The sequence below is a fragment of the Amblyraja radiata genome, chromosome 18 (assembly GCF_010909765.2).
Source record: "Amblyraja radiata isolate CabotCenter1 chromosome 18, sAmbRad1.1.pri, whole genome shotgun sequence".
Classification (NCBI taxonomy): Eukaryota; Metazoa; Chordata; class Chondrichthyes; order Rajiformes; family Rajidae; genus Amblyraja; species Amblyraja radiata.
Window position 1 is genome coordinate 4,646,162 of NC_045973.1, and position 19,801 is coordinate 4,665,962.

General features: G+C 41.3%; 1 protein-coding gene across 1 annotated transcript in view; it reads right to left on the minus strand.

Annotated features, from left to right (window-relative positions):
• Nucleotides 1-19,801, minus strand: part of fhit (fragile histidine triad diadenosine triphosphatase) — a 725,671-nt gene that overhangs the window by 559,779 nt on the left and 146,091 nt on the right. The window contains exon 2 of the mRNA XM_033036631.1: nt 3,894-4,023. Coding sequence (XP_032892522.1) covers nt 3,894-3,999 — 106 coding nt within the window. The 5' untranslated portion in view covers nt 4,000-4,023. The remainder of the gene's footprint in view (nt 1-3,893; nt 4,024-19,801) is intronic.

A 19,801-nucleotide genomic window follows, 5' to 3' on the forward strand; every position in this document is an offset into this window, starting at 1 on the left:
AAAGCCTCATGAGAAACAACAGTTTCAAATCACAGGGCAATCTGTGGATCTTACAAGAATGATGCTGATTTTACAAAATGATGGAGACACACAACATGTTAAAGAAAAGGTTGAGATTGGTACTGACGATTGCAATCTATATATAGACACATGCATCATAAGATTTTGAAAGCACATTGAATGAAGCACACTGTCTGAAGAACCGGGCAGTGGTAGTAAAGACATTTTTGAAATGCCATCTTCCTTTCTGCTTGGCTTGTTAATCCTGGGACTCTGGGTCTTATGTGACCAAATGCGATATCACTGGTAAATATGGCTTCCTACTCCTCCCTGCCTTGGTGAATGGCAAGGCCTTGCATAGCTGCCCCCCTACTCTGCGGTGATGCACAGAGCCTTCCCACCAGAGCCAATAAGTCCAACTTCAAGATGATTAACGAAGCAAAGCCCAGTCTTCCCAACTATCAAAACTGTCATCAGGCTGAATGAAGATGCATTTCTCTGACATTCATTAACGTGAAGAATCTACTAAAGATTAAATATACATGAAGAAATTAAAATATTTACAAACACCAGAAAACAAGATTAAATGTACTCATGTTAACAAACTACACTAAATTAACTCAAGTACATTAAATGTTGCCTGGAACTCATTCCGAGCCATTCCGTTGAATTAAAATGGAGTCACTGAACTTGTATGGATCAAACTGTGTGGGTTTGGAAGGTAACTAGAAAATTGCAGGAACCCTCCTGGGCTCCAAAAATCTCTGTGGAAGATCAGGTAGAAAGTCTTTGGAAGTCTTAAAGGCCTGTTCCACTTTGTGATTTTATGGGCGACGACGGACGACAGTGACTGACACCCGATGTCGCCTGCGTCATCTGGGGCGCGTGACGTTATTTGTTTGACCTGTTTCCCTATAAAAGGGACCCGCCGCAACCCATCTTGACTCATCATGACGCACGACGATGTACGGGTGACGCGTGGTGATGCACGGTGACGCGAAATAAATGAGCATAGGTAATGACCGTGCGTCAACATGCGTCACCCGTACGTCATCGTGCGAAAGGGCGCACAACATAAGACACGCAGATGTCACGCGAGGATTTTGAACATTCCAAAATCCTGGGGCGGCTGGGAGACACCGCGCGTTACCGCGCATCATTAAATGCATCGCCACGTGTCGCACCGCGTCACGACCACGTCGCGACCCGACCACGACACGACAACCTCTTTTTAGGCTGTCGCCCAAGTGGGACAAGCCCTTTATACTTTCCAGCCCTCAGTACCTCCTGCAAATTTTTCTTTACAAAGTATCAAATATGTTTTTTTTCAGAATTATTTCCCTCTTTTCCTCAACATCAAGGATCTGGTTTTCTGATTTCAGATTTTTGCCCAAATAGTTTTAAAATTACACCTGGAAAAGGATTGAAACACCAGCCAATTACCTTGCATGTACAAACATACTCAAGTGTGATGAGAAAATGACTGTATTTATGTTTGAAGCTAACAAAATTCTTTAAACTATTTGAATTGTGCAAAATCCAGTTATTATAATAAAACCACAAAAAGAAAAACATTCAAAAGGAGCAATCAAAGTAAGAAAGTTAAATATTTGCCTCGAGGTAAAACATATTTTTGTTATAAACCATTGCTTTTCATATTTGAATGATTATACTGCCATCATAAAAAAGCATTATTTCTGAAGCAAACATTTAAGTATGGAAGGTTACTGTGAACAACTTGTAAATTTCCTCCATTTCATAAGAAAATAATAGGTTTGTTGAAACTATGTCCAGGCCAGCAATGGAAATTTGAAATGGAACTAATATGCTGGAAATAATTTAGAATTTAATAGGTAGAAGCAGTCTAAATGTTTCGGGTATAAAGTGAATTATGCTTTACACTATTCAGATTCTTTACACTTCCTGTACTATACGAGCTATCGACTATTTTACGATACGAGCTATCGACTCTTCATCCATCATGTTATCGATATTTTTTAACAATTCAACTATAAGGCAAAAAAATGTCAATTCCACAATGCTTTTACAAACATACAATTATCCATATTTAATAAAAGATTTAAATAACCACTTTCATATCGAATGCATTTGCTTCAATGTATGAAAACCCAAATTGATATCCCACCAAGAAGACTTTTCAGTTCAACTTGATATTTCTGCAGCATTCATTTAAATTAATTTTGTTCAAGTCGGCTCACAGGTCATTCTCTTATGTGGCCAGTCGAAGATAAGCTGCAGGCAGGAAGTGAAGGGGAATTCACAATTGGTTGCTTGCACTCATCTATGCCTTAGTTAAAAATTGAATGGAAATCAGTTGTTCGGCATGGACTTGTAGGGCCGAGATGGCCTGTTTCCGTGCTGTAATTGTTATATGGTTATATGGTTATAAATCAAATCGCTTCAAGGACAAACCCTTCTCTTGAAGGAGTACCTGTACAAAATAAACAAAATAGAGAATGGCATTCCATTGGAATTTTGCACTCAATTAGAAACATCTCCGTAGTCATTGGAAATTCACAGGAAATTGAAAAAACACACAAATATGATAGAAAGGTAATTCAAATTTACGATTCCTTTAAGATCCTTGGGCACAAAACAACAACACTAAATCAATTAAATAGCTACTTGCCATTTTAGTGATCTTTGCAAACTTATCCAAGATTAATCTCACCACAGCATGTCACATAAACATATCATTTCTTTGTATGTAGTACTAAATCACACAATTTTTCAAATCAAATTAACTTCATAGAAGCAGGAGTTAGAACTCCAGAAATCAGCTGTTATAAACTAACAGATACCTCCAAATCCCTCATCTACAGCCCAAATATTTAGACGTTTTTGCATACTGGAATCTATTAGCTTTCAAATGCTTTCCCGCTTTTCAAAACCTTTTGTGATACTGTCCACCATTAATTTCAAAGGGTATAAATGTTTACTCTGTACCAATATAATGGTACTTCTGAGCATGAAAATAAACTATCTAATGGATTGCAAAATAATATATAACACCTCACATCTATGCTCATGTGTTCCAGCATGAGCATAGTTGGCCCTTATGGATATCCAGGATATTGTCCATTGTTAAACAAGGAAGATGTGAATCAAATTGCACCAGAGGAGATGTAGAGAGAGAGTTTCTGCTAGTAAGTACAGATGTAGATAAAGGAACGAGCTAGGAGTAGAGACATGAATTACGATCAGCAAAGTGACTTTCTTTCAATGGAAACCTCAACATGCTTGAACAGTCTGCTGCAACAAATGGCGATTAAATCTTTGTGGAGATATAGCAAGAGCAATAGATGGAAAGAAGTTATCACCACACCTGAAAGCAGTAACTATAAATCACCAAGATCAACAATTATATCTGTACCACTGCTTAGATTACAGGAAAAGAAGAGAGATATTATGGAGCACAAGTAACAGTTGTGGATTTGTGTTATCTAAATTTGTATATTAACAATGATAAAATCAGTACGCCAAAAAATAAACATTCATAAAGACTTCATATGTGATCGTGTTGAAGAGGAGAGGCTTACCTTTTTAATCTCATTTGGAAATGAAAGCTGAAAATAATCAATATTTTTCCTTGAACAGTTAAATCTTAATGCCATAAGCATTTTAAATTTGTCTCGTGAATCCTTTTAGGGCAATTGTGTTTTGATCCAACAATTGAAAACATTGTAAGGCAATAGGTTTTCAAATAGCTTTCCATTGGTGAGACATTATATTCCAATTATTTCAGGATAAAGCTTTCTTTATACAATCCAATCATTTAAGCATGAGCTTACCTGGTCTATCTGTGCTGGCTGAGCAGAATACAATTGTTCCTGTGAAGAAAAAGGAGTTAAAGCTGGGGTTTTAAAGGATACGTCCAGGAACCACTGGCTTCCTGTTCACGATTGCAAAAGACAGTTCAGTTTGCAGGAAGATAACAGAGGACTTAATGAGGTGTTGTCCAAATCTAAAAGTGGCCATTCTTGCTTTCAACCTGATTCAAACCTTTAAAAGAGAAAACACATTATGGAAGAAGAGTAAGTAAGATGCTTTCAAAATACACAAAAATGAAAATATTAACAAGTAAGATTATGTGGGTGTCTGAATTAAAACCTGCAATGGATACGCAAGGCACTGTAGACGCTATGATCTTGAGCAAAACGCAAAGTGTTGAAGTAACTTGTAGGGACTAAACAAGGATGCCGACCCGAAATGTAGAATGTCCATTCCCTCCACAGATACTGCCTGACCCGCTGAGTTCTTCCAACTTTTTGTGTTTAAATCTGCAATGTTCTGCTCCCTTGTGGACAGTGAATCATCAGTGACATTTCATTTTTGACACCCACAATTTTCCCCATCCTTTTGCTTATTGTTCTTCTGGGACAATTATAAGCCTCTTCTTTAATTTATTATCCTTAACTCTCTTTGTTACCCAAGGATGGATTATTTTACTCATGGAAAAGAATACTTTCATTGAGTGTTCTTGAAAGAAAATGATAAATGGCATGATTGCTTTGAAACATAGTTGCTGATAATTTCATTACTTTCTGAGCTTGTAGAATCATTTTTCTGTTGGTAATATAATGATATTTCAAGTAATATTATAATTAAAATCCAACAAAATCAATTATTGTGCAGTGATGTAATTTTGCTTGTAGGATAAATAGATTTCTTTTGCTGCTATTAAAATCAGTGCTTTTTTCTTAAGTGTGCATGTCATTTAATTAATACAATTGAACATAATCTGAAAAATATATATATAGATACAAATGAACTCATGCTGCACACTGCAATGAATACTCCAAATAGGCTGGAGCATTGTGGTCAGACTTGGTCGCCCTACTTTCAGAATAATGTCATTAAGCTGGAAAGAGTGCAGAGTGTATGATAATGTTGCCAGCACTTGAGGCCCTGAGCTATTGGGAGAGGTTGACCAAGCTGGGACTTTATTCCTTGGAGCACAGGAGGCTGAGGGGTGATCCTACGGAGGAGTATAAAAGCAAGCGGGAATAGATAGGATGAATGCATAGGCTTTAACATGGAGTATCGGGAACCATTGGACATAGGGTTCAAGGTAAGAGGGAAAAGATTTAATAGGAACCCGAGGAACAACTTTCACTCAAAGAGTGGTGTGTGTATGGAATGAGCTTTCAGAGCAGGTAGTTGAGGTAAGTACGTATTTAAAAGACACTTGGACGTGTACCTCGATAGGAGGGCTTTAGAGGGATATGAGGTAAACGCAAAGGGTCTCGACCCAAAACGTTAACTATTGCTTTTCACCAGAGATGCTGTCTGACCTGCTGAGTTACTCCAGTGTTTTGTGTCTATCTTCGCAAATAAATGGGACTAGCTTAGATTTGGTCAGCATGAACAGGTTAAGCTGAAGGGCCTGTTTCTGTGCTGTATGACTTTGGGACTTTATACTCGATCCTCCTTACCATTTCAAGGAGGCAGTGCATTATTAAATTTTCAAAGACAATTAGAATTGGCCAGTGTAGGAATTTAAAAACATGCTCCTTGATAACCAGGTGTAAACTGAGCCCATCGAAAATCCTATTATGGATAATAATAAGAGAATGTAACTTATTTAATTCTTCTTTTCAGTACTAGTACTGGCATTAATGGGTTTCACAGAGGATTCCCTTCCCAATGTTTTGAAAAGATTCAGGATGCTAGGTATATCAGTATGCATGAAAGACTCTCTGTGCCACCTTGGTAGCCACTCATTGTGCCTGCAGGCAGAGCTGAAACAATTATGTTTTGCTAGATATAATGCACATGGAAGTTTTTCTTTTCAAAGTCTGTTCCACCATTGAGTCTGAAGTACTATCTACACGTCTAAGAAGCTACTGAAAGTAATTTAAAAACAGAGATTTTACTCAGCAAAACACACCAAGAAACTTCAGAAATGGTTTAATTCAGTGCCATGCTGTATTTCCGAATCAGACTATTTGTTGCTCATGGGTGATGGAAATAAACAATCCATAATTATTGGAAATGATCAGCAGACAGAGCAGCTTCTGTGGAAGCAGAAACAAAACTAACATTTCAAGTCAGCTTGCCTTCAATCAGAGTTGAGGAAATACCTGATTAAGGGAAGAGACTTAAATACCTGATTAAGGGAAGAGACTGGAGAGAATAAAAGGGGAGGTCTGTGATAAGATGGAGATCTAAGGAGTGAATAATAAAGGCATTGGTAATGTCTGCTAAAAAGGTGCAGAAAGGAAAGTGACTGAAAAAGATTGTGTTGTGGAGGTGTAAGTAGGAGGGTACAAATTAAATCAACATTTACAAACATTGGCAAATAAAAACAAAGCTGAAAATGAATGATACAAGACTGGTATAGCAAATTATCTGAAATGTATTTACTCAACATTGAGTCTAAAATGCTAAAAATGGGCTGAGTTGGAAGACAAGGTGCTGGTCCTCAAGCTTACAGTCAGCCTTGCTGGAATAGCATAAGAACCATAGTTATAGAGGAATAGTGATAAGATTTAAGGTGACAAACATTTATAAGGATACAATCACCCCTTTAGGCCCAGTCCATACAGGTAATTCTGAAATTCCATCCGTGTTTCAATAAAGTTAATCTTTAGCTCAAAGAAACAGTACCTCTACTCCCGGCTAAACACATTACTGCGTCCAGGCAAAACACTGAGTTCAAGTTTCTGTTCTTGCCAACAATTAGACAGGAAAATAACAAATTAATTTGATTTTCTCAATATTGTTGTTAATAAGCTGACAAACACATCAGCTGTAATAACATTTCCAATCCTTGTTAAAAGGCTTACTTCTCAAGGAGATTTGAAGAAAAGAAAATCAAGAGCACACAGAGGTGCAATAATTTGAACAATTAAGTCACAAAGACATGAATAGATTATTGTGAAAGTTAATTGACATCATAAGATTGGCTAAGGTCAATAACTTTATCTTGAAAGACAATGACCCATCGATTCCTCAGACTTGCTGAAAGCATCTCATGCCCACCACAGAGCGATCAACAATATTTGTCCGGCTGAACACTCATAAGCTCCAGTGTATCATCCATACTTCACACATCCACATCTCAAACACCACTTATTCAACCATGAGAGCTACATTTGCAGCGTTCATTATCGCACTTCTCTGCTACAGGAAAGGGCTCTTGTCTCTCGCTCAAAAGTTTCTGCTTGACTTCCTAATTCTAGCAATTTCTATGATTATTCACAATTTTTCATATTGACTAATATAGGTTTTGTTCTTTTGCTTGATGTTTGTGTAAAGGTTCAATAGCTAGTGGCCCTAGTATCCATTGATGCGCATTTTAATTCAGTAAGCATGAATGCGAACAATTTAAAAGTTGACCAATTTTATAGAATAGCTGATAATAGCAGGGCTCTTAATGTATCAATGCATATATAGATATTGTGTACATGCACTGCAACTTTGAAGGTGGAATTTTGAGAGGGAATAGGTAATGGTTAAGGGAGGAGGTCTCAATTACATGATCATGAAAATTCAAGTCAAACTCATAATGTTTTTTAAATGAAACTTGATTCAAGTAACAACTAGTTAGTAAGTAGTTAGTAAGAGTGAGCACTTACTGGATTAAAAACTTAACTCCTCTTCCCAATGGCTCTCTATGCTAAAAAATAAATAACTTTGAATAGCTTAAACACTGGTTAGCAGCCCTTCCAACACAAAGAGAGTTCAGAGAAAACTTTAACATTACACTGCAGAAGAAGTTCTGGTTGCAGTGCCAACCGGAACATGCTCCAGTAGGCCCGACTCGCCCCACAGGCCTCCCAGGGGAGAAGCCAGCCTAGGCCGAAGGAGCCTCAGCGGCGGTGGCGATGGGAACCTCGGCGGCAGCTTAAGCCTCGGCGGTGGTGGGGCCTCGGAGGCAATGGGAGCCTCAGGTGTGGTGGGGCCTCAGCGGCAATCGGAGCCTTGGCGGCAGCGGGAACCTCGGCAGCAGCTGGAGCCCCAGTGGCAACGGGATCCTTGGTGGCGGTGGAGTGTGAGGGGCGGGGGCGGGGGCGGGGAAGACAATGGAGGACCCGGCGTGGGGGGACTGCCATGAGGGACGGTGGGAGAACAAAGGGGGACCTGGAATGGGGGAGGGGCACTTTAGTTTCAGAATCCTCTGCCCAGGGGATAAGCCTGTGTTTGTTTGTTTGTTCATTCCGGTGAAGGCGCTGCGCACACGGCAGCCAGCCAACAGTTGCTTGTCCTTTTCTTTTTGTGTACCTTGTGTTGTGACTGTTGGCAGACCAATTTCCCTCCTTGGATGAATAAAATGTTATCGTATCGTATTGTATCGTAAGTTGGAGACAAGATAATGAATCTTATTGGATTAACAAGCAACAGGCATAACACATTTTGCAGGAATCGTCAGAAAGACATGAGTTTGTACCAAAGGGGACAGAGGAATTGGGAGCAGGAGAGTGAAGCAAGAGTGACTACTTACTCCATTTCACTATTCCATTGAAAGGGATGTGTCCCTTAATAAGGAATGAGAAATTGGGCATGATCAGGCTTGACAGGCAAAATATCAAGTCACTGCTGAATAGCAGTCCCTTGCTCAAATTCTGGCCAGTTGCCAATTTCTGTGAATCTCCAGAAAAGTGGAGACATTTGAAGCTTGAAACAAACACGACGAAACAATTCTGTACGACAACAAAGAAAAATACAGTTAAAAAATGCATTGCTCCTGACATGTTGTTTCTAACAATAGAATACTTTGGGATTTTCATACTACATTTACTCCAGCAACAACATTAACTGAGCAAAGAAATCTTGCAATATCAAACTATTCAGCTAAATGTTTGAGCAACGTTTTGGGTTGGGAGACACAAAAAAAAAATCTATGAGTTCTTAGTGTTTATATAATATTTGAAAACGTCTCATGTCATCCTGTCCAATTAAATTGTTTTTAAGAGAGTGACCACCACATATCATTTAAATCCCTACTTATAAACCGTTACATATGACTGAATTCCCATAATATTATTAAAGTTGAAAGTCCAACATAAGTAACAGTCTTTCTTATGACTAGCAGACCTTGTTTCTTTTCTCTCTCTCTACTTTTGGTCATTGTTCTTTCCTATCAGTCTTACGGGATTTAGGTGCCATTTATTGCAATACTATGGATATATGGTTAACATATTGAGCGATTTCTGTGGATTTTCAGACTTGTGGACAGAATAAACTTCTGTCAATGTCTGTAAAATCGGAACCCATCCATTACCCAGAGACCGTGTGCATTGTGTTAGAAACATTTGATTTTTGTTTTTGACCATTCTGGACATCTGACAAACATCCTTTGTGTTCTTTATACCTGCAACAACCATTGTTCTTCATAACAGCCTCTTCATTCATAGAGTCAGCCCACCCTGGTGCAATGACATACATCTTTCATGAAGAGAAACAAAGCATGAAAATAGTCTCTCTTTATACATATTATACAAATGAGCAGATGGTCAGAAATGAATTACAAATGAGTTCATGTCCCTTGCTGATAGTTAAGCACCATGACCATTTATTTCCATTTGGGATACTTGTCTGTGACCAACCAGATCTGCATTTTTTAATTAATTTAGTCTTTGAGACCTCCTAGAAAAATTAAAAAGCTTATACTTGTAAATTAAAACCATTCCACTCATTTCAAAAATACGTTCAATATAATTCCTGGCTTGCTTTTTAGTACAGTGTCTTTGAAATTCAAAAAGATCAAAGACATTTGCAATAAAAATGAATTAAAATTGATATACAAATGAATCAATAAGAAATTGATCGAGTCAGCAGAATCTGCTATCTGCAATTTTAAAAGAATATAAAATAACTTCATTAAACTCAACTAAGGTCAGTAGCTTTCCAAGGATACAAAGTTTGGATAATGAAAAACTGCAAAACAACATTGCAACCCCTTTGGGATATGGCGATATAGAGAAAAAAAACTCTCAAGAACTACAAAAAGTGTTGGATGTACAAAGTGATGGAGTAACTCAGCGGGTCAGGCAGCATCTCGGGAGAACATGGATAGGTGATGTTTCAGATCAGGACCAATCCATCAGTTTGAAGAAGGATCACGACCCGAAAAGTCACCAATCCATGTTCCCCAGAGATGCAGCCTAATCCGCTGAGTTACTCCAGCACTTTTTTGTCCTTTTTTGTAAACCAGCCTCTGCAGTTCCATGTTTCTACTAAAAGCATTGGATGGTCACTTGAAACATTATAAACTCAGGAGTGCAAAAGGTTTCAATAACCTCAAATACTTTGGTTGTAGCTGAGGGGTGGGGATATAAAGGAAAAAGAAAATACATTTACATTACCCATCACAACATCCTATAGGTTTTTTAGGAAACATGGGAATATGGTTTAATATATAATCTGAAATATGACATTGTTTATGTGTGCATCTACCTTCTGAGTGCAAGACTTTGAATTAGGAGTTTACATCCCAACATTATCAGTGCAGTGAGGCAAGACAAACAAAAGACAATAATGGCAAATTAACGCACTGAAATATTGGAATGACATAAGGAAAACTAGGAAAAGATAGCTGGATGATACAAAGAGGATCAGAAATATAATTGGGAATTGCAAAAGCATGGTCCAAATATGATGTACAGTACATTCAGAAAGTGTTCAGACCCCTTCACTTTTTCCACATTTTGTTACGTTAGAGCCTTATTTTAAAATGGATTCAATCCATTTTTTTAATCATCAATCTACACACAATACCCCAGAATGAAGAAGCAAAAACAGGCATTTAGAAATTTTTGCAAAGTAATTAAAAAGAAATAACTGAAATATCACATTTACATAAGTATTCAGACCCTTTGCTAGGACACTCAAAATTGAGCTTAGGTTCATCCTGTTTCCATAGATTTTCCTTGAGATGTTTCCATAACTTGATTGGAGTCCACCAGTAGTAAATTAAATTGATTGGGCATGATTTGGAAAGGCACACACCAGTGTCACAGTTGACAGTGCATGTCAGAGCAAAAACCAAGCCATGAAGACGAAGGAATTGCCCGTAGACCTCCGAGACAGGATTGTGTCGAGACACAGATCTGGGGAAGGGTATAAAACAATTTCTGCAGCATTGCAGGTCCCGAAGAGCACAATGGCCTCCGTCATTCTTAAATGGAAGAACTTTGTAACCACCAGGACTCTTCATAGAGCTGGCCGACCGTCCAAACTGAGCAATCGGGGGAGAGGGGCCTTCGTCAGGGAGGTGATCAAGAACCTGATGATCACTCTGACAGAGCTCCGGAGTTACTCTGTGGAAATTGGAGAACCTTCCAGAAGGACAACTATATCTACAGCACTCCACCAATCGGGTCTTTATGGTAGAGTGGCCAGACGGAAGCCACTCTTCAGAAAAAGGCACATGACAGCCCGCTTGGAGTCTGCCGAAAGACCCCGAAAGGACTCTCAGAACATGAGAAACAAGATTTTCTGGTCTGATTAAACCAAGATTAAACTCTTTGGCCTGAATGCCAAGCGTCACATCTGGAAGAAACCAGGCACCGCTCATCACCTGGCCAATACTATACCTACAGTGATGCATGGTGGTGGCAGCATCATGCTGTGGGGATGTTTTACAGCAGCAGGAACTGGAAGACTAGTCAGGATCAAAGGAAAGATGAACGGAGCAAAGTACAGAGAGATCCTTGATGAATATTGGAATTCTCTGCCTCAGAGGGTGGTGGAGGCCAGTTCTCTGGATACTTTCAAGAGAGAGCTAGATAGGGCTCTTAAAGATAGCGGAGTCAGGGGATATGGGGAGAAGGCATGAACGAGGTACTGATTGGGGATGATCAGCCATGATCACATTGAATGGTGGTGCCGGCTCGAAGGGCCGAATGGCCTACTCCCGCGCCTATTGTCTATTGTCTAAAACCTGCTCCAGAGCGTTCTGGACCTCAGACTGGGGCGGAGGTTCACCTTCCAACAGAACAATGACCTTAAACACACAACCAAGACAACACAGGCGTGGCTTTGTGACAAGTCTGTGAATGTCCATGAGTGGCCCAGCCAGAGCCCGGACTTGAACCCGATCGAACATCTCTGGAGGGACCTGAAAATAGCTGTGCATCGACGCTCCCCATCCAACCCGACAGAGCTTGAGAGGATCTGCAGAGAAGAATGGGAGAAATTACCCGAATACAGGTGTGCCAAGCTTGTAGTGTCATGCCCAAGAAGACTTGAGGCTGTAATCGCTGCCAAAGGTGCCTCAACAAAATCCTGGGTAAAGGGTCTGAATACTTGTGTAAATGTGATATTTCAGTTATTACTTTTTAATTACTTTGCAAAAATTTCTAAAATCCTGTTTTCGCTTTTTTATTATGAGGTATTGCGTGCAGATCGATGAAAAAATAAAATAATTTAATCCATTTTAGAATAATAACGTAACAAAATGTGGAAAAATTGAAGGGGACTGAATCCTTTCTGAATGCACTGTACATCACCATCTAACTTCAGATGTTAAGATGGCATTAAAAAAAAAGATAGGAGAGCTTGAGAGGATCGAATGAACATATGTTTTTGATTCCCCTCATGCTGCTTCTTGGTCAGCATGGGCAAGTTGGGCCAAAGAGCCTGTTTCCGTGCTTTATGACTCTGGTACTTACCAACATCTAGCGATTTCTGCCGCACGTGTTTAAGGATGCTTTACTTGGGCTTAGTGTTGGGGCTCTCACAACTCATCAGCTAACATGACACGTTAGTGCTAAATAATACAAGTTGTTACTTCTTATGAGAAAATGTTATTGAAAAAAAATAAAATTAAAATTAATGTTCTGAAGTACAAATTGTCCTCTGCATTATAAATAGGTAATGCCAATAGGATTGCAGTTCAGTGATGATATAATCCAGCTGGGATTTTACTTTTTCATTACCAGGTAGAAAGCTGAACTAGTACAACATAGAAAAGTTGATTTTGAAATGTGTCCCAATCGGTTCCTAGGTCAATTCTATCAAGGTGAAGCACTGAAAGTGGCCTCCTTTCCTAACCAGTTATTGATTTAATAGAACGATATATCTGAGAACAAATCATTCAATCAAGAGCAATAATTTAGCATGTTGTAGTGCGAATGGATTGTAGAATTAAGTATATTAAATCTTAAAGTCCTGTTGTTACATTAAAAGTACAAAGATACCTTATAAGAAATAATACTCTGTGGATATATGAAAAAAAAAATCAAACTCTGTCCTCTCATACAAGAATTCTTAGGAAGTTGCGCAATAATTTTTCTGTGAGTTCTATACAATATCAGTTCCTATTCTGAACCAGAATAAAAAGTCATAATGAGGTATTAAAACATCATGTTATTTGAGAAATGCGAATTGGTAAAGGTTCTTTTTAAATACCCAACGAAAACTCGTCATGTTTTTTCAATGAGCATTGCTGCCTCCATCTACTCTGAATGCCTCAGACATTCAGTATGATGGCTTGTATTTCATCTAAATTGAGAAGTGAAAAGTATCAGTGCAGGGAAAATGAAAGCTGTCTGTGGGGAATGTTACAATCCAGTCCTCATCTGCCATCTACTTTTAATGCAGCAATGTTTCTGAGATCAATTTACAGACATTATTCAGGGCAAGTGAGTGGAAAGATATTAGTTTGCTTCCCTCTTACTTTGAGCAAATCCACGGAGAGGTTGTCTTCTTCTATTACAGTCACAAGGTTAAATGATTGTTTTATAATATGGCACATAAAGTAACAACTGTCAAAATTCAACATGTAAACATTGACTTAATGGGAATAGCTGTGGATACACTCAACCAGAAAATTACACCCTTTGTAAATAAAGTAGTAGCATTTTAATTCACTGTTTTACTTACAACCAACCTGAGCAAGATTGTTGGAGTGATACAAATAAAGAGGACACATTTGACAGAAAGAATAAGGTACACAGTGAACTGGGAATAGACACAGAACAAAGGGTGTTCTTGCTATTAACAGATTTTATCTAACATGCTTTGATATTTTATGTTGCTTTCTCTAACTCAACTTCCCTCGCATCTACAAACATGAACTGTTCTTGCATCCAAGTTGTTGATATAGATTAGTTACAGGCCCCGAAGTGATTCGACAGAAGATGGAACGTGGCAACTCTCTGCGTGCTATTCCAAAAGAGGATCTATTGTACTGTCATACAGGATATTATTTGATGGATAACATGCAGAACAAGTATTTCACTGTATCTCTCTACACTTGACAATAAAGACGCCATTGGACCATTGGCGTAGAATCGTGGAAAGATTATGATACTAAGGAGGCCTTTCCACCCATCATGTCTGTGCTGGTCACACATGAGTTATTCAACCTAATCCCACATTGTAGCATATAATCAGTAGCCCTGCAGGTTAGGGCTTTACAAACATAATTAAGGCACTTTCAAGGCTGATTTACCCAACTGACCAGACCATTATATCCTTCTGAAGTCAAAAGCTTTCCTCCTCTCTTTAAGTCATACAGACAATTTTTGCATCTCCCAAAATCCTCCATATCATGCCTGTAATATGCAAGTATAAATCATTAATGTGCACAACAAACAGCAACAGATCAAATACTGAACCTCATGTAACTCCAGCAATACTAGCCTTACATTCACAAAAAAACACATCTGTCAAGCATTCCTGTCAACTTTCTGCCATAGAACCAACTTTTATCTGTGGATCAAATTTGTCACTTTCCCCCCATATCCTTCATTTCTTGGCAACCTGCCACAGCACCTTGTGTAAGGCCTTGCTGAGATCCACAAAGACTGCAGTAAGAGCACTGCTTTGATCAATTACCCTTGTTACCCCCTCAAAAACTTAAATCAAGTTAGTCCATTGTGACTTGCCCTAAACAAATCCATACTGACTTCCTTGATGAATCATTGTCTTTCTCAATGATAGTTTATACTGAATCTCAGAATTGATTCCAATAATTTAGCCCCCACTACAGTAAGTTAAACTCATTTGTAATTACTTAGTTTATCCTTCTTCTCATTTTAAACAACAGTACATTAATAGTCCTCCAATTGTCCAGCACCAGTGCTGTGGTCAATGGTAATTATACAGGTCAAATCCTGTATAATTCCTCTCGTGAATCTTTCAACAGTCTAGAATATATTTCTCCTGGGACAAGTACTTTTTAAAATCTCTACACTGTCATCACTTCCCTAACAAGTTCCCACCGCTTTCTTCTTTTTGTCTATTTCCAGATTTGATTATGAATTAAGCATTTTTATTATGAGAAACAGACCATGGGTCTCTGATGGATAAGAAGCAACCCAAGGTTCATCATCATCACAATCTTTTTTTTCTCTCAAAATATATATATCAGTGAGTTAACTGAAGCAGGATTTACATTCAACAGAAATACAAAGGGCTGGAGTAACTCAGCAAATCAGGCAACATCTCTGGAGAACAGGCGATGTTTCGGGTCAGGACCCTGACATTCAACCGTATTTACTGCGATATTATTCGATAAGTAATCATTGAGCCAAATTGAGCTTGATCTAGACCACTCCTCAAGCTTTCCCCGACACAGTTCCTGAAGCCACAATGCCTTGTAGCCCCACAATGGGAAAAATCGGGCTCCAGGCCTCGCCACTGTGGAAGTCTTGCAAAGCAAACCAAGCCTCAAGCAGTGACTGGGCCTCAGATAGCAGGGACTGCAATGTGTTGTAGTCAATAGCCTTTACTCCATTACTCACAGCCATTTAGAAAGAGTTGGAATAGATATAAATATATTTTTTGAATAACTTAACAAGTAAAAATATAAATTCAATACTTGTAATAAATTGTTTAAGTTAGTAAATTAATTACAACATTGAGTAAAATGGAATGATTTATCTGCACTGACTTTTCATTCATGTATAGCACCCATAGCTGGCTTTATTAAGCTCCCCAGCTCAGCATGGCCGAGCTCCATCCTTGACTTGGTGCCGAGATTTGCAATGGAGCAGGAGGTCACATGAAGTGTGATTGGATATCCAACAATGTTCCTCATTCCACTCATTCCAATTCCTCCGTCTGCGCCGCATCTGCACCCAGGATGAGGTGTTCCAAACCAGGGCATTGGAGATGTCCTCATTATTTAAGGAACGGGGGATTCCCTCTTCGACTATAGATGAGGCTCTCACCAGGTCTCTTCTATATCCCGTAGCTCCGCTCTCACTCCGCTTCCCCCCACTCTTAACAAGGACAGAGTCCCCCTTGTCCTCACCTTCCACCCTACCAGCCGACTGGTGCTCAGATAACAACCTGTCCCTAAACACCTCTAAGACCAAGGAGCTGGTCATCAACTTCAGGAGGTCACATAATGGGGAATGCACTCCAATCTTTATCAACGGAACAGTGTGGAGAGAGTGTCTAGCTTCAGGTTTCTGGACACACACATTTCACATGGCCCACCAACACCGCTGCGCTGGTCAAGAAGGCACAGCAACGACTGTTCTTTCTGAGAACACTGAAAAAGACTGGTCTGCCCCAACAGCTGCTGACAACCTTCTACCGCTGCACCACAGAGAGTATCCTAACATATGGCATCTCTGTGTGGTATCTCAGCTGCACGGAGGCGGCGAGGAGAGTTCTTCAGCGGGTCGACCACAGAGCGCAAAAGATAATTGGGACACAGCTACCAGCCTTGGAGGGCATCTACAATACACGGTGCCTCGGGAAGGCCATCAGCATTCATAAAGACTCGTCACACCCTTGCAATAGTCTGTTCGAACTTCTACCATCCGGCAGACGTTACAAGGCCTTTAAAAGTGCATCAATAATACCGATGCCCAAGAAGAGCAAGGTGACATGCTTCAATGACTATCGACCAGTGGCAATAACATCTGTGGTGGTGAAATGCTTTGAGAGGCTGATCATGGCGCAAATCAACACCTACCTCGACAAAAACCTGGACCCACTGCAGTTCGCTTACCGCCACAACAAATCAACGGTGGATGCGATCTCACTGGCTCTTCACTCCACTCTGGACAACTTGGACAACAAAAACTTATATGTCAGGCTGTTATTTATTGACTACAGCTCGGCATTTAATACCATCACCCCCTCCAAGCTGGTTACCAAGCTCTCAAATCTGAGGCTTTGCGTATCCCTCTGCAATTGGATCCTCGACTTCCTCACTCACAGACCACAGTCTGTCCATATTGGCGGAAATGTGTCATCCTCGATAACAATCAGCATGGGAGCACCTCAAGGCTGCGTGCTCAGCCCCCTGCTGTACTTACTCTATACTCATGACTGCGTAGCTGGACGTAGTGCGAACTCCATAATCAAGTTCGCCGACGACACCACTGTTGTGGGACGTATCACTGATGGGGACGAGTCACAGTATAGAAGTGAGATCGACCGATTGACCAAAGGGTGTCAGCACAATAACCTGGCCCTCAACACCAACAAAACCAAGGAACTGATTGTGGACTTCGGAAGGGGTAGGATGGAGACCCACAGTCCCGTTTACATCAACGGGTCAATGGTGGAAAGGGTCAAGAACTTCAAATTCCTGGGCATGCATATTTCCGAAGATCTCTCCTGGTCCCAGAACACTGATGCATTCATAAAGAAAGCACATCAGCGCCTCTACTTCCTGAGAAGATTACGGAGAGTTGGTATGTCAAAGAGCTTCTACGGGTGCACAGTAGAGAGCATGCTCCTAGTGGCGGCGCGGCTCTGGCTGCAGCGGCTCTCCGGCAGTCCTGTTTGTTTTGTGTTTTTTGGGTTGTTTATTTTCGTTTTGGTTAGTCTAGTTTTGGTTTTTAGTTTGTGTTTTGGGGGGGGGGGGGGTTGAAACGGGGCTTGCTGTCTGTCTCTCCCTGCGGGGGAATGCGACTTTTTTGTCGTATTCCCCTTCTCTGCCTCCGTCTGCGCTGAGGCCTAATGGCGGAGCTGGCGACCTCGAGGCTCAGGAGGCAGAGCCCGCCAGGACTCGCACTGAGCTCGCTCTCGTGAGGACGGCCCGGCTCGGGGCTGGAACAGGGCTTTCGTGAGGGGCTGTGACGGCCGGCCCGAGGAAGGAACGGTGCTCCCATCGGAGTAGCCGAGCTCGGGGAGGTACGGCGTTCCCAGCCCGAGGGAGGAGCGGCCCAGCCCGAGGGAGGAGCGGTGCCCGGTCGGGGCGGCCCAGCCCGAGGGAGGAGCGGTGCCCGGTCGGGGCGGCCCAACCCGAGGGAGGAGCGGCGGCCTGGCGCGAGGCTGAGACGGTGGCAGTACTCACGTGAGGGCGATCCGGCTCGGGGCTGGAACGATGCTCCGGGGGCTGGGACGGCAGTTCTGGTGGTGGTGGCCTGAGACCGGGGGTTCGGCCACGGGCCAGCGGCTGCGTCAGCAGGTCTGGTGAGCGGCAGCTTCGACTACCCCGGGCCGCGGTGTTTGAGCCGCAGGACAGGTTTTAACATCGCCCGGGGGGTATCGCCTCAGCGCAGAAGGAGAAGAGGAGGGAAGAGACTGCAGCCCTAAGACTTTTGCCTCCATCACAGTGAGGAGATGTTGGGTGGACTCACTGTGGTGGATGTTAATATGTGTTTATTGTTGTTTTTTATTGTATTGTATTATATGTATGACTGCTTAAATTTCGTTCAGACTTCGGTCTGGATGACAATAAAAGGCTATTCTATTCTATTCTATTCTATGCTGACCGGTTGCATCATGACTTGGTACGGCAACCTGAGCGTCCAGGAGCAGAAAAGGCTGCAAAAAGTTGTAAACACTGCCCAGTCCATCATCGGCTCTGACCTCCCCACCATCGAGGGGATCTATCGCAGTCGCTGCCTCCAAAAGGCTGACAGCATCATCAAGGACCCACACCATCCTGGCCACACACTCATCTCTCTGCTGCCATCAGGTAGAAGGTACAGGAGCCTGAAATCTGCAACATCCAGGCTCAGGAACAGCTTCTTCCACACAGCCATCAGACTATTAAACACGCCATCAAACAAACTTTGAACTATAACAGCCTATTGCACTTTATCTGTTTATTGATGTGTGTAGATATATATGGACACACTGATCTGATCTGTATTTATGACCACAATATCCTGTTGTGCTGCAGCAAAGCAAGAATTTAATTGTCCTATCTGGGACACATGATAATAAACTCTCTTGAATCCCGGTGAGACCAAGCGCAGGCTTGGCGATCGCTTCACCCAACACCTCCGCACAGTTCGCATTAACCAACTCGACTCCCGGTGGCTCAACACTTGAACTCCCCCTCCCATTCCGTATCCGACCTTTCTGTCCTGGGCCTCCGCCACGGCCAGAGCGAGTCCCACCGCAAATTGGAGGAGCAGCACCTCATATTTCGCTTGGGTAGTTTACACCCCCAGCGGTATAAACATTGACTTCTCCAATTTCAGGTAATCCTTGCTTTCTCTCTCCTTCCCCTCCCCTTCCCAGCTCTCCCACAGCCCACTGTCTCTGCCTCTTCCTTTCTTCTTCCTGCCCCCCACTCCCCACCCCACATCAGACCGAAGAAGGGTCTCGACCTGAAACGTCACCTATTCCTTTGCTCCATAGATGCTGCCTCACCCGCTGAGTTTCTCCAGCATTTTTGTCTCCCTTTCGATTTTTCCAGCATCTGCAGTTCTTTCTTAAACATTTAATTTTTTCCATTATTTCTCTTATGTAGCTGGAATAAATATCCATTTCCGAAGATGGGGTTCATTTTGCACCCTAGTCTACAGCATCTGATTCAACATCTCATTCTCTCGGTTCACTTGTCTCGCCTAAGATTCCGGAGGTTATGAGAGAACAAACTTCTTCATCATGTGGGAGGTAGTAGTTGTAT